Source organism: Mya arenaria, chromosome 11 (assembly GCF_026914265.1).
Source record: "Mya arenaria isolate MELC-2E11 chromosome 11, ASM2691426v1".
Classification (NCBI taxonomy): Eukaryota; Metazoa; Mollusca; class Bivalvia; order Myida; family Myidae; genus Mya; species Mya arenaria.
The window spans coordinates 11,048,947-11,063,866 of record NC_069132.1 but is presented as its reverse complement, the minus strand read 5'-3'; the positions used below and the strand labels follow the sequence as shown (position 1 = coordinate 11,063,866).

The 14,920-nt window shown below is 34.4% G+C and overlaps 2 protein-coding genes across 2 annotated transcripts; one reads left to right on the top strand and one right to left on the bottom strand.

Moving 5' to 3' along the window:
- Positions 1-3,382: 3,382 nt before the first annotated feature.
- Positions 3,383-7,958, bottom strand: LOC128207260 (dynein axonemal light chain 1-like). The gene is made up of 8 exons (XM_052910086.1): positions 7,869-7,958; positions 7,743-7,781; positions 6,140-6,249; positions 5,726-5,781; positions 5,110-5,165; positions 4,764-4,907; positions 4,371-4,500; positions 3,383-4,136 (listed from the first exon to the last, which is right to left on the bottom strand). The coding sequence occupies exons 1-8, from the start codon at positions 7,869-7,871 to the stop codon at positions 4,096-4,098; spliced, it is 579 nt and encodes a 192-aa protein (XP_052766046.1). The 5' UTR covers positions 7,872-7,958; the 3' UTR covers positions 3,383-4,095.
- An 87-nt stretch (positions 7,959-8,045) lies between these two features.
- LOC128207259 (28S ribosomal protein S10, mitochondrial-like) lies at positions 8,046-14,810 on the top strand. The gene is made up of 7 exons (XM_052910084.1): positions 8,046-8,224; positions 10,780-10,844; positions 11,696-11,744; positions 12,495-12,646; positions 13,003-13,111; positions 14,354-14,443; positions 14,697-14,810. Exons 1-7 carry the CDS (start codon positions 8,099-8,101, stop codon positions 14,766-14,768), a joined length of 663 nt encoding a protein of 220 aa, XP_052766044.1. The 5' UTR covers positions 8,046-8,098; the 3' UTR covers positions 14,769-14,810.
- The last annotated feature ends 110 nt before the right edge of the window (positions 14,811-14,920 follow it).

Genomic DNA, 14,920 nt, shown 5'->3' with positions numbered 1-14,920 from the left:
CTTTACAAATGTATAAGCCAGAGTCTAGAAGGGTTATCAGCATCTGCAGAAATGCACCTTTGAGTTTTGCATGTTGCTTTCCTCACTAAGTGCAAACTTATGGTCATTTAACTTCTGAAAGAAATGGCATATTTATGTCCTTTGACATGAACTTTTGCAATTAAAACTTGGAGCTTGGGAAACACCTTTTTCCAGTATGTGCCATTCATGAAACTTGAGAGGAATGTTGACAAGCATCTGAAGATGTGCATCTGGGGTTTGTTTGTGGCTGTGCGTAGCAGGGTTATGGTCCTTGGCAAAAACATCATGGATTTAGTATTACCATTATCAAAGTAAGAAGATGATACATTGGAGTCACCCTGTGGTTGGCACGTTGGTTTGTCCATTGCTGTTTTCTGTGTTCCAAGGATCACATAAAACTACAGGATGGAATTTAATTAAACCGTATACGATGATAAAACAATGACAGGAAGTGCAGTGTTAAGAACCATATTATACTCCAGTGCAGCTTATCACAGAGATAATTGCACTTTGTTACTTTCCCTTGTGCAGAGCATAACCTTTTGGATGAAGTGCAGTATGTAAGGAACTGTAACTCTATGTTAGCTAAATACAGAGTTTTTGCCCTTTGTAACTATTTCTTTACCAGAGCATAACTTGAAAACTACTGCATGGAATTAAATTAAATTCATACAATTGTTAATCACAATAAGTGGAAGTGCAGTGTTCAGGAACCATAACTTCCAGCTTATTACAGAGTTATTGCCCATTGTTACATTTTCTTTTCGGCATTATAACTTTAAAACTATTTAATGAAATTGAATTAAACTTCATACAATGATTAAGTGGAAGTGCAGTATGTGAGAACCATAACTATTTGAGCTTATAACAGAGTTATTGCCCTTTGTAACTTTTTCTTTTCCAGAGCATAACTTGAAAACAGCTAAAATTGTAAATCACAATCAGGGGAAGTGCATTGTAAAAGAACCTTTACTCTATTTCAGCTTGTTATAGCCCTTTGATACTTTTTCTTGTCTGGAGCACTTCACACAGTTTTAAGAGTATGCATGTGATGTTGGACTGCTTGTGAAGTTTCCATCCAAACTCTTGGACAATGTTTCTAACAATTGAAGAAAAGGTTTTAACTGAAGAGGCGATAGTTGAGTGTTGTTTTTGTCAGCAACATAATTCGACAGTATGTAAAATGAGTGTGTGGTATTGCCCCTTGACTCAGCCTTAAGAAGTTGGGTGACTTGCCCCTTGGTAAACAAAAATAGAATTGTAATGTCATCTTGAAATGTTGACCAAATCAAACTGACAAGCAGAATACTCGTTTGCAGCTAGCGAAATCTCAATGTAACAATCCTTCTTAAATGCCATCTTTGTGTCTGCTCCATGGTAGGAAGGCGGTCAGATTATGTCCCAAGGTAAGGAAAGAATTACGCCCAGACTGCCTATACTCTTTGTCCTTATATGCAGCATTCCATTATGAACAAACAATAAGTGTGACCTTCATCTTTGAGGTATGGATACAGGTCTTGCAAGCGACACATCGTATTGGTATGTCGAACACATGTCGCAAGTTATTTTAAAATCTGTTTATACAAGAGAAAGTTGCAACCCAGACACAACCACCTATACTCTTCTTTATATTCAGCATTCCATTATGAACAAACTCAAAGTGTGATCTTGACCATAGAGGAAGGGACACAGGTCTTGCCAAGACAAGTCGTCTTGGTATGTTGTACTCAAGTGGCAAGTTATTTCAAAATATGTCCATTCAAGAGATAGAAATTGAGCTGGACAGACGGTGCAATTTCAATATTCCCACCTTCGGGGCATAGTTTCCTTATTAAAACCATAATTTTGCTTCAATGTATACTATGGTATTTCGAATGTGACCTCGACCTTTGAGTAAGCAGCACAAATGGGATGCGCGCAGCCTTTCAAGGCTACTTTACGAGTTCAAGTAACCGGTATATTGAAATGCCATTTATAATAACAAAGTAATAGCTGAGACATTACATGTTCTTATGAAAAACTGCGTTGACTCCGAAACGTTACCTTGGCATTCATACACAATTATACCCCTAAAACAGTTCAGGAGTTGATATTAATGATATTTCGTACACAGGTTTGATATTTAGACGATAACTTATGACAGGTACAATGGTTTAAAAAATATGTATGTCCCCCAAAGTGCAGCACATAATAATCTGTCTGTCTTAAAGATCCCGATCATTAACTTGCAAACATTCAGACTAAGTGACCTCAAACCTGGTATGAAGGTTGGTCACGACCAGCATATGAGCCCAATTGATTTGGGATTAGTTGGTCAAAGCTCAAGGTAGCAGTGACATTGAGCTAAAAATCCGTGTCCAATTAACTGAAGATCGCTTGTGACCAGGAACCTCAAACTTGGTAGACAGGTTGGTCAGTCGATGAACCCTATTCACGCGTGGTGACCTTGAAAATCAATTGCCGATCATAAGCTAAAGAACGCTAGGGTCCAGGGTCCTTAAAACTTGGTAGGGGTATAGCAGATGAACCCTATTGATTTTGAGGTCAGTGAGATAAAAGTGAAGGTTGTGGTGAGGTTCAACTGAAAAATTTGTATCCAATCAATAACCGATGAACACGGGGGCCAAGGAACCTCAAACACGGGAGGCAGATTTGTTATGAAAAGCAGATTACCCCAAAGATTTTTGGGTCAGTGGGTAAAGTCGTGGTGATCTTGAGCTGAAAATGTGTTTCCAATCAATCCCTAAAAACACTCAGGCCCAGGGACTGGTGAGCTAGGTCAGTTGGTCAAAGGTCAAGGTCGTGCGGACCTTCAGCTGAAATTCTGTTTCCAATCAATAACTAGAGAATGCTTGAATACAGTGACATCAATCTTGTTATGACCAGCAGGTGAACCATTTTGATTTTTAGGTCAGTGGGTCAAAAGTAAAGGTTGTGGTGACATTGCGTTGAAATTCTGTTTCAAATAATAACATACTTTGCTATACTAAAAATATTAACAATAAATATTTGCAAACTTCATGGGTAGGTTCGGAAAGTTGTCAATAAAATATGTTAGAAAGCTCTCTGTCCATAAAGGACCAAATACTAACAGTCATTTTTCCAACGAGCACTTTTTGGAGCATTGGTCATGTTCCTGCGACAGCTCTTGTCGATACACATGTTTAACAGGACACAATCAGGTAAAGTTTGACTTATGATACAATCCAACAATGTTTGTTAAGAAATAGGTTATCATTCCTGTGTCCATGTGGCATGTGGGTCTAGTTAAAGATGCACTCGTACTCCCACATAAGACTAACCACAATTAATAATATTGATTTAATATTCCAAAAGGGATAAATAAATGTCAAAAGCAATTGTTCTTATGAAGGATACAGAGTTTGATTTGAATGAAATGAACATAAAACATAGTATTTCTACCTTTTGAGACTATAGTAGACCACAGTAAATCTGTTAGATACACCAATCATTTAATATTTTTGCGCATTCTGCTATTAAATACACGGTTATAATCTTATCAGTAATTAACTTTTTCCATAAATGCATTATTTTTCAGTAGTTAAAGGTTTATTAGTCCAAATATGTGTTTGTTATACATGCACTTGTACAAAGTAGGACCATGATCACTTTTCAGTCAACAAAACAGTTTAACTACAGTCACTTCATTATGAATTTATTATTTGCAGCTATGCATGGAAACAAAAATATGTTTTTTTAAAACAGTTAACAGTAATGTTATGGTTATGTTTTCTTCAGTTACAATTCAAAAGCTAAAAATAGAAATTGTAAATGTTTTTATCTTCCCTGTATTCAATATACTTTATTCTGAAGTACACACAGACAACATCCCTGTTACAAAAAAAGTCATATTACTGTAGCTTAAGCTGTCCTTTTTAAACACTAAGACATGAGACTGTTCCTAACCAAAGAAATGAAATGATACTCTTAAGTAAAGTTTTTCTTAGTACTAGCTTTGGCAACAAAGATGAATGAAAACAAATGTTCAACAGCTTTCTCATACTGCTGTATTACAGCAGGTCACGATTGGAGCTAAGATATCCCACTGTCTAATTATGACTCTTCTTCATCATCTTCTCTTATCACAGTGAAGCCTGAAATAGCAAGATTCACCTGGACTCCATACATTAATTTTTATGAGTGAAACAAGCCTTATTAAATGGTCTCACTTGTAACAAGCTGACAGATGACAGACATTCATCTAATCATTAAGTAATTATTTACGCTTTAAATAGAAATTACCTAACATGATCTGTCTTTGGCTTTCAGCTTTAAAATTAATCACCAACATGTCCGACAATCACCAAATAAAGTATGTGGATATTTACCATCCAGTCGTTTAAGCTTGGGTAATTTCTTGGTGATGGTATCTGTGTAGACATCTTGACCTTGCTCGGACAGGCTTTCAGCCAGGGGATTGCCCACGAAACCCAGCTCTTTCAGGTTGGGCAGATCACCCTGCAGTGAGCATAACGGTACGAGTAAACGTATATTGGTGGCATGATGTTTGATTAAAAAAAATATTGTTAACATTACTCTTAGAAGTAGTAGTGTCATAAATCTTGTCAATGGACATAAATTGTAGCGAATAAGAACAAGGTTAGTCAACTGAGGTTTATACATTCCTAATACTGGAATGTTTACTTCACAGAAATGTCAGGGTTGGTTCTATAAATGTAGTATATATAAGACTATGAGGAAAATTGTTGGTTACCACCTACAAGTTTTGAAAACTCTCCCATGTCCTTGACATTGTTGACACGTATGTAGAGCACTTTGAGTTTCTTGAGGACATTGATTCCCTTCAGCTTCTCAATGTTGTTGTATGAAATCCACAGTTCCTCCAAGGTGTCGCCCACCGCCTCCTGAACACACAAACATGCACATCAGCAAGGGGAAGTAATGAAAATAAACTTATAAAGTGGTAGATGGAATCATCATTATGGTATCCTATAATATTTCTTTACACTTAACTTTTGCCAAATGAAGTTATATAATCAAGTTTCACATTATACAATTAGTTTTTAAGTTTGTTTCTTTTTTCTATAGATTTCAATATGTTCTTACGAGCCCAGTAAGCGATTTGATGCTATTTCTTGCCAAGGACAGGATAGTCAGATTTTCTGTAAATGAATAAACATAATAATTAAGTATACAATTTAATTAAGTATACAATTAACAAAAGTTATGTAAATATAAATTGTACACATATTTTAAATCACTTGCCATCATTGTTTGGTACAATCATTAATGCCATTACATTTACTTTGTAAATAACATGTATACATAATAGGTTAAATTTGAAATGTTTGAAACTCTGGATTAAATTCTAGACTTCAATACTAATTATAATTATGAATTGTAGACTAATTTTGATGCAATTTATATACGGACACTGATGATTAAAAATGTACAAGTCTTCAAACAACACCATTTTTATATCGAGTCCAGTTTACATTGCCCAGTTAATTTTAGCATTTATGTTAAGAATTCACATCAAAATTGTGTAAGTTTGTAAAAATGTCTTTTACTTTCTAACAAAAATGTAAATAACACAAAAAACATACATGTACCTTAAAACTGCACATTGCAAGATTTTAGATATATCAATAAGCTATCACATGCAAGTTTATGACAATGGTTGGATTTGTCATTGTTCACATAAAACACACAAATTACTTACTTAGACCATTTAAATTTGCGATCTTTTCAATAACATTGGTAGACAAAGACAAATGTCTGTGGAGGAAAAATGTCACAAAATAGTAGCACATTATTCACACAAGAGGTTTTCATGACAGTAAAAATATGATATTCCATTGTACATTAGTCATTTACATCAAATCTATATGACTCTGTATTTTAATTTGGCAAATGAATACCTTACAGATTAATCACGTTTTTTGGAACAAGTGTGGGTATAGGCCTTATCGCAGAAACCACCAGTTGCTGTTTAATTACACTGTGAAGTGTACCAGGATTGTTCTGTATCAGATTTAAAACATATGGAAAGTCTAGACTAGTTAGTGAATTTGGTGCAAACTATGGGTAAATTGGCATATGCGAATAGGATTACATTGTAGAAATGAGAACATACTCGCAGTTGATTAATGTTGATAGGGAGGCATCCATTTTCTCAAGCGGTGGTATTTGTCCATAAAGCAACACCTTTTTCGATTCAGTAGCCTTGCATTTTTCATGCTCCTCCTGATGTGATAAAATAAATGTTGGTTATCAGTTTCATAATGCAAACAAACTCAGCTCATTGCACTGTCACAAAATAAAAGAATGCTTCAATTAAATACATGTCATGATATCACTTGGTAGTGTAAATTTTACTGTTCTCATATCAAAACTTCTAATTGAATAAAAACATGTTAAAAGATAGTACTGGAAAAATAATTTATGCAAACTACCCTTCTTAAAAAGGTGTGTTAAATGCACATTTAAAGGGACTGTACACCATATTGGCACCAAAACGATTCTCAGGACAATTTTTTAATAAAATGTTTTACTCTTTGATATCATAATTGTAAAAAAAAATACCAAGATGTAAAAAAAAAAATCAAGTCGGAGACCGGGTTCGAACCAGTGTCGCCAAAATTGCAGTCCAGTGTCATATCCACTGTGCTACAAAGGCTTACCCTACACTGTTGGAATATTTAAGCTATATACCTAACTTGGTAATATCACGTGATAACATCGACTAGCCAATCACGCATAAGGAATGAATTCTACTAGGTAGACTTACATAGTAATCTTTTTTAATGGAAAAATACGAAAAAACTTCGAAAAATAAATTAATTGTAAACTATATGGTACTTCATTTAATAAGTTTCAATGCATTGTACACATCAATACCAAGTTTATGTCAGTTTTCGACAATTTTCTTCTTTTTTTTTCACTATTTCATCATACGGAGTACAACCCCTTTAATGTGCAGGGGTATTGGCACTGCGATTTAAGCTTATTTTTCTTACCAAGTGAATAAAAAATGTAAAAAAGTGCACTTACTGTGACTGAAGCAAATTTAATCTGCACTAAAAGCACAATTATTTCTAATTTAAAGCGCAATTATGCACTTAAGCAAATTAATTCTGTGTTGAAAGCGCATTTTTTCTGCATTTAGAGGGCATTTTTTCTGACTTTAGGTCACATTTTTTCTGCATTTAAACTTAAAGTGCATTTTTTTCTGCATTTTGGTAAAAAGCATATTTTTTTAAAGAAGGGTATGTACAGTACACTCGACTAGCTGGACCCACTTTCTGTTTCGCTTCACGGATTTTCGCTATCATGACATTGAATGTATCAACTTTGCGGGGAGCTCAGATTTTAGGGCCTCGACTACAACTAATTTTGTGTCTTGAAAATTGACTGTTTTTTTTTAAGGAGGGGGTGTATATAGTCTAAAATTATAGACGTGTTTTACCGGATTCTCGAAGGATTTGCCATATCAAAAAAACGTAAGAAAAATCTGTAAACGTACAGTACAATTATTTGGACTAGGTGTGTATAGTGTAGTATTTTTTGTGATGCGACGGGTAATCGAAACTGCGACTCCTGGATTGATAGTGAAGTGTGTTACCACTAGACTACAACAATGATACAGATATTACATGTCGGTTTTATACTATAATATGACATTTAAAAAGCGTGGTGCGAAGAGGTTTGAGTACGAAATCATTGGATTAATCACTTACAAATTTTGTTATAGCCTCCTTGATTGATGTCGCCTTCGCCTGAAATGATAAAGAGAAGTGAGTTAATTACCAACATATTTTTTACATCGGCAAGTGTTTCAGAAAATTATCTGAATGTTTACTTACCATTTTTTGTCCGGATATTGCATACAAAGTGTCGTAACTTGTAGCAACAAGCCCATCACAAGCGTTAGTGCGGAATTGTTATCTTGTATCATAACATTGAGTTTTAAATCAAATGAAAAAATCTATTTCATTTGTTATTATATGTGGATAGATTACTATATTGGTTATCGGATTTTTGTCAAACTGTAGCATTAATCTTTTATCAAAAATATATTTACTGCAATGTCAACATGGCGGCCCCCATGAGAACATTCAATAGGTTATTCAAAATAGCTATTATTTCAAAAAGTTCCATTCAAGAATCTCTTCTTAGTAAAGAAATATCAAGAAACCGTCTTTTAGCTGCGAGCAATAAGGTAACAATTACATGATAACCGCGATTAAATGCTTGCATTGAAAATCGTATTGGTACCCTCTTACTTCGACCCAATGGCAATATCAAGGCATTACGTGATTCAATGTCTTTCTTGTGCACCAGTCAGTTGTAACCACGGCCCGGGGGTTTACCGGTTACAGCGGGGAAATGGACCCTTTTTTGCCTTCCAGGTGTCCCGTCAGTGCCGACTGAATGTGGTGGTTTTGTTCAAATTATGAACATAACAGACCATGGACATATCAGACCAGACAAAACGGACCAGCATCGCCATTTTGAAACCATCTAGCAGGTGCCCGTTATCTTTCCGCTCATTATACTTAGCGCTGGGATCTGTCATTCTTGGCTAGAAAAACAACAAGTGGGATATGGACGGGTAGAGTCGCTAAATAAAAAAATCGTCAAAGACCCTGAAGCGGCTGTTTATATGGAGCATATATATAATGTTATAAACATTTATTTTTTTCATTTATTCATCCCATCATCTTCATTCTTTAATATAAATACTTTTATATGAGTTTTCATTTGGATATGACACCTGCCAAATGACTTTCAACTATCTTTGAAAAATTCCTGTGAAATTCAATTGGATAAATGTTTATAATGTGACCATTGTAATTTCCTGTGACATTCCATTTCTGTGTTGAAGACCCATGTACACGTACATTAAATAAGTCTAAAGTAAATCTATTTTTAATAAAACAATATGTAAAATTACTATGTCCATGGTGCAAGTGAATTCAAGCTCGGTACCATCAAGGTTCGTGGCATCATACACTGCAATAAACTTTAAAGCTGAAATAAACATTGTATTTAAAGAATGATGTTTGTCTGTTGCAAACTGATGTTTAAAACTGGTAATTTTAGTCGCATTTAATCAGTATAAATTATTTGTAAATGTGGCCTGTAATTATCAGCGGTATATTATCAAAGAAATAAACATTATACTGACAACCTTTAATTGGCAATCATCAAAGTGTAAAAACCCATCTTGATGGTGCACTTTCACTAAACCATTCCATTTAAACAGTTAAAAAATGGACAACATTCCAAAGTTTATTTCAGAAATCAATCAAGCACCTATAAGAACATATAAATATTCACATTCACAAATTAATAAAAGTTGCATGTAACATATATCATTGTCTGTGATGTCCTCAATATGGTATGATAATATAAAGTTAAAACGAACTGTGATCAAAATTATAATTCATGGTCCGTAATGTCTCGAAATACGGAACATTATAAAGTAAAAAACAAACAAACTGTTAGTTAAATTATGAATCATTGGCTGTTATGTTTCTCATGATGGTCCATAATGTCCCGAAAAAACTGTTAGTTAAATTATGAATCATTGGCTGTTATGTTTCTCATGATGGTCCATAATGTACCGAAATATGGTCCCTAATGTCCCAAAATATGGTCCGTTATGTCCCCACATCTAGTCTGTTATGTCTGGTCCGTAATGTCCATGGTCTGTAATGTCCGTGACCCTTTTGTTCTCACGCTGAAAATAGCGGGAATAGGCCTTACCTAGGATATCCCTGGGGTGCGGCGGCATTTACCAATGATTTTACCAGGAGATTGTCTCTGCAGGATGAGGATTTTACCCGGAAATGGCTTGACCGAAAGTCAAACTCCCCGCTATTCTGCTGGGGGGCTGTTGTTACAATTGAATGGTGCATTAATCCAGTGCTTTTTCAGCAAAAAAATGAGGGAGGCCTGGCGTTCTCATTTTGGATGTGTTTACTTATAAATGTGTTCATTCCAAATTTTCTCAGTTGATGGACGCTCATTTTTTAACAACTTAAGAAATTTAAGTTGTTAAAAAATGAGCGTCCATCAACTGAGAAAATTTGGAAGTAGCCAAAGTTCTAAAAAATGTAAGGAGATAAAGCTCTGTTATGCAGGTTCATTTAAACATACACCCAGTCATTTTAATTTTACTAACACAATGCATAATGGCAGAATTTATGATTTTTGACTCACAATTACATTTAAATTTATCAATAATGTTCTGACCTTTTCAACGATGTGTGATTTGATTTGATGACATTTTATGTAATACAGATACTGTTGTTTTTGATAAGGTACTCAGATTTTTGTCATGTATGGCGCTGCTGTAAATAACTTAAGGCCAAAATAAAATAATTGTTTAGGGTAACCTTCCCAAAATTTAAGGTAGGGTAGGTAGGGATTTTTTTATTGATTTTTTTCAAAATCTGTCGTAAGTTCTGAGTGTTTTCTTGCACATTGCAGTCTTTCCTACATTACTGTCATTGCCAGACTTTGTTTTATCATATAAACAATAATTCTGATAAAAATCTGCATTTATCCGCCCTTCGTAACTCTCTATTCGCTAACGAATATTTTTTTTGCTCAGAAACGGAAAAAAATAGTTAGGGTCGGCGCATTTTTATAGGTCGGGTTACCCGAAACAGACATATTTTTTTTTTAGGCCTAATAGTAGCCATGTATTTCTTTTTTACTAGCTTCTACTCTGTTGAAATATCCTGACAAATCTTGTTTTTTTTACAGACTGTGTGTTGCAGAGTATTTAGCAGTGGACACATCCTACAAAATGAAAGTAAAAAAGATTTGAGGTATACATGTATTTAATTCAGTAAGTAATTCAACGAGTGCTTATTTTTAAGTTGGGTTTTGGACAAGCATTAAAAACCTGATTTGTACAAAATGTTGACAGACTTTTAATTATGTCAACAACTTTTATCATACTATAATATCAGGGATCTTGTAATTGTCATTTTTTTTCAAGTCTAGACTGTTATTTAGCTCATCTGAGCTTAATGCCAGGGTGAGCTTTTCCCATCCATTGTGCTTGACGTACGGTCACCTGGTATCTGTAAACAGTTGCTTCAAATAACATTCTCCTCCTTAAGCGCTGAGCTGATTAAGATGAAACTTCAATAGGGTGTTCCTTGGATAGTGCCCTTTCAAATCCATTCAACATGAATTCCATGCAGTACTATGTCTAGTGTTCCTCTACCAAGTTTGTTTAAATTATGCCCCTGAAATGGCCAAGCCTCAGGGTCACATGTTTCAAACATACTTAAATAGGGAAATCTTTGAAAATCTTATGTTTGAAAATTTTCTTATCTGAAACCGCTAGGCCAAGATACTTGATATTTTGTATGTAGCATCATATGGTAGTCCTCTATCAAGTTTGTTCAAATCATGCCCATTGGGTCAAAACGGGCCTTTCTGAAACTGCTAGGCCCAGTCTTGTATAAGAAAAAATGTCTCACTTATAGAGTGCTTGTCTAACTCATGTATATAATCTGAATAGTTGTCAAGAAAATCCATTCATCTTATACACAAGGCTGTTTATTTAGAAGGACAAATGCAATAAAATTTGGAGACTGTGTTTTTCATGATTGATATGATCAACTGTAGTTTCGCAGGTGTATGCTTTTATTTTGAATGATTATTGCAGACCACAGACAAATGAAGAACAGAAAACTCAACACGATGTCATCAGGCTGGTAATTTCACTTAACTTTTTGGCGACATAAAGGGAAACAAATATATCAGGAAAAGTATATGACAATTGTATTGTAAATTGCTTACCTACATTTCTGTTAATGGTGTAACATTCTAAGGCCATCCATGCGATTGCCTCATTGTTCAGCTACTGTTTGAATTGAATGCCCAACTTTGAGTAACATGTTTTGAAGGTTAAATATACTTTTAAAATAAAATCCCTGACCCTAAACCTTTTCATTTGTTTGATTTTTTTCTTTTAAAAGTTAAAAATATTGCTAAGTATTGCTGGCTTTTAACAATACCAGTTCAAGTTCTTTTTAAAATATCATTTACAGTTTTTAGTTACAGAAAAATCTTGACAAACAATTTATAAATTTTATGAAATAAAAGAAAAAGATTTTCCAGCATGTAACTGGAAACAAACATAAAATCTTTACGCCTAAGTTTATGTGTAAATAGTTATTATTTTAAATGATAGAGAATGAAAAAGGAATTTGTTGAGGACCTTTCTAAAACAACACTAAATAAAATCCAGTTGATTTTGACTTGAGAACTTGTTGTCACCTAATGTAGCCTTGTGTATATGGCCCTTTTATTGTCTTCTCAACAAAAATCTCAATATATCGCAAGCTCTGTCTATAAGACTATTGAACAGTTTAACTGACATGAAAGAATCATTAATGTATGGTTAGTTTAACTGACATGAAAGAATCATTAATGTATGGTTATTTTTCTATTCCCGCCTGCAGGAAGTTGACATTGTGGAGGATGAGGAGGTTGCAGATGTGCTGTACAGCAAATTGGTCCTTGAGGTCAAAGGTCATGATGATGCAGTTCTCACTAGCTACCAGAAGTTTGTACAGCTCACATCTAAATGCTTGGGGCTGGAGGAATGTACAGTGTAAGGGCGAGAGCAGGATTTCTGTTTGTTTCGCATAAAAGAAACCTTCAAAATACAGGAAATTCCCAGATGCAGACATCTTTAATCCCTTACTCATTTTTCTTTTAGCTTGATTTTAAGCTAGCCAATTGATTGGTCTGTTAACGAAAGAAAGTAGTATAGATGTAAATGACATTTTAATGTCAAAATAAAAACTAGTATTACCTAAAAAATAGAAATTAGTTCCAAGTAATAAGCATTCCTGAGCACATGACTATGTGCAGATATGCTCATCATGTATTAAGATTGAAATGCTCTATTAATGAACTGAATTTAAAAGAGGACTATTAATAACTATGGATCATTTATATCCACAGAGAAAAGCCAAAATATGATGTCTTCAGAAGATCACTCCTGAAGTCTGTTCATGTATTCAAAAAGCATTATGTGCAGTATGAGCAAAGAACTTACTACAGGATATTCACAGTAAGTGCAGCCTGAAGAATTATACCAGAGAAGTCACATACAATAAATAATTTTACCTGGATGGTACATCATCTGGGCAAAGAAAGAATTTCAGTTAAAATAGTTATTTAGTATTTTAGAAGGTATTGTATTTTAATAGTTGAAAAGCTTGTGCATTTGCGGAAAATAAATACCTATTATTGTTTATTAACATAGGGTCTTATGAATGATAAATTTAGTCAGTTTTTTTTACGCTTTGGTCGCAACAATATTTTAAAAGATAATTTAGAAATCAATCTAAATTTATGCTATTATGATTGATTTTATTGATACTCTTGAAAGTCCCTGCTATTCCCGCGGGGTGGGGGGGGGGGGGGCCCGTTTATGCAACTTTTTTTTTTCATTTGGATATTCATTTTGTTCCCTAAATGCCACAAGTCGACTGATCCATACCAATGTAGAATATATTCTTGAACTGTTACTCCACAATGCTTAACAATTCACTGTTAAAAAAAAAAAAGTAACTTTAATTAATTATTTAGCCCAAATAATTAATCCAATTCAGATCAACTTCTGTCAATATAGCATCGCCATTTTGGAACCATCTAGCAGATGTCCGTTATCCTTCCGCTCAATATACTTAGCGCTGGGATCTGTCATTCTTTTTTTTCTCATTTATTTTCAGCATATATCATATATATCAAGTATATGCATACACTTAAACATTTCTATGTTGGTTTAATAGAACATTTTTCTAAAACACACACACAAACACACGCATACATGGGATCTTGATTCTTGGCTAGGAAAACAACAAGTGGGATATGGACGCATAGAGTCCCCAAATAAAAAATTGTCAAAGACTCGGAAGCAGCTGGTGCAATAATCCAGCGCTTTTTCAGTAACAAAATGAGAGAAGCCTGGCATTTACATTTTGGATTTGTTTACTTATAAATGCATACAATTCTGAAATTGAGTGTCCATCATTTGAGAAACCTGTTTTTTGGGGGGGTTGGGAAGTAGCTGAAGCTCTAAAAAAAATGAGAAAAAGCCCTGTTGTTATCCAAGGCATGTTTCTTAATTTCCTATAATGCAGCAGTTTTGCTTTCTGACTCACAATTACATTTAAATTTATGTTGGGTGATATAAATCACTCTTTATTATTAAGAACCAGTACTGGTGTCATTTTCTTGGGCAAATGGTGTACACTATACCACTGGACTATCCTCGCCCTAAGTTTTTCATCCATGCATTCCATTCCAGTTGCCGCGAGTGACGGGCTCTACAGCAGACACGCTGTTGGAGTATATTCAGCGCAATCTGCCAGAGGGCATCGCAATGAAGGTCACAAAGGTCAGTGCTCACTGTATATGATTACAGTAATAGTTCTTACTTTAAATCTTTCAAGGTGAATTGTGTTTTTTTTGCATTGCTAACATGTATGGTGTATATAATTATCTTTATCATATCATATCAATGTAACACTGTAAAATTGTAGTGCATTACGCCACAGGACAAAGTCCTTTGTAGTGAAACCTAACTTGTCATGATGCCTTTTCTTCAGTTTGTGATACAAATGTCAAAATGGATTTGTTTTACCTTTCAGCATCGTTTAGAGGCTTTGCCTGAGAAATTGAGGCCACCACAGATGAAATCTGAAACCAAAGTCTCTTCCTAAATGTCCTATTGTGTAAAAAGTATTAAAATATATGGAAAAATTCTTATGTTTAATGTTTACCCATCAAAACTAACTATTGAGACTACATATCATCAGTAAGTTGATTTGTCATTGTGGTTATAATGTCACCCAGATAAAATCAGAAATTGCAA

Bases quoted from the DNA above. Each gene is read 5' to 3' on its own strand.
- LOC128207260 (XM_052910086.1), bottom strand. The intron at 5,782-6,139 runs GTATGTTCTCAT...TTTCCTCCACAG, and splicing joins TCAACATTAATCAACTGCGA to ACATTTGTCTTTGTCTACCA. The intron at 4,501-4,763 runs GTAGGTGGTAAC...TGCTCACTGCAG, and splicing joins TGGGAGAGTTTTCAAAACTT to GGTGATCTGCCCAACCTGAA.
- LOC128207259 (XM_052910084.1), top strand. From the start codon at position 8,099: ATGGCGGCCCCCATGAGAACATTCAATAGGTTATTCAAAATAGCTATT. The intron at 8,225-10,779 runs GTAACAATTACA...TTTTTTTTACAG, and splicing joins TTTTAGCTGCGAGCAATAAG to ACTGTGTGTTGCAGAGTATT. The intron at 14,444-14,696 runs GTCAGTGCTCAC...TTTACCTTTCAG, and splicing joins TCGCAATGAAGGTCACAAAG to CATCGTTTAGAGGCTTTGCC.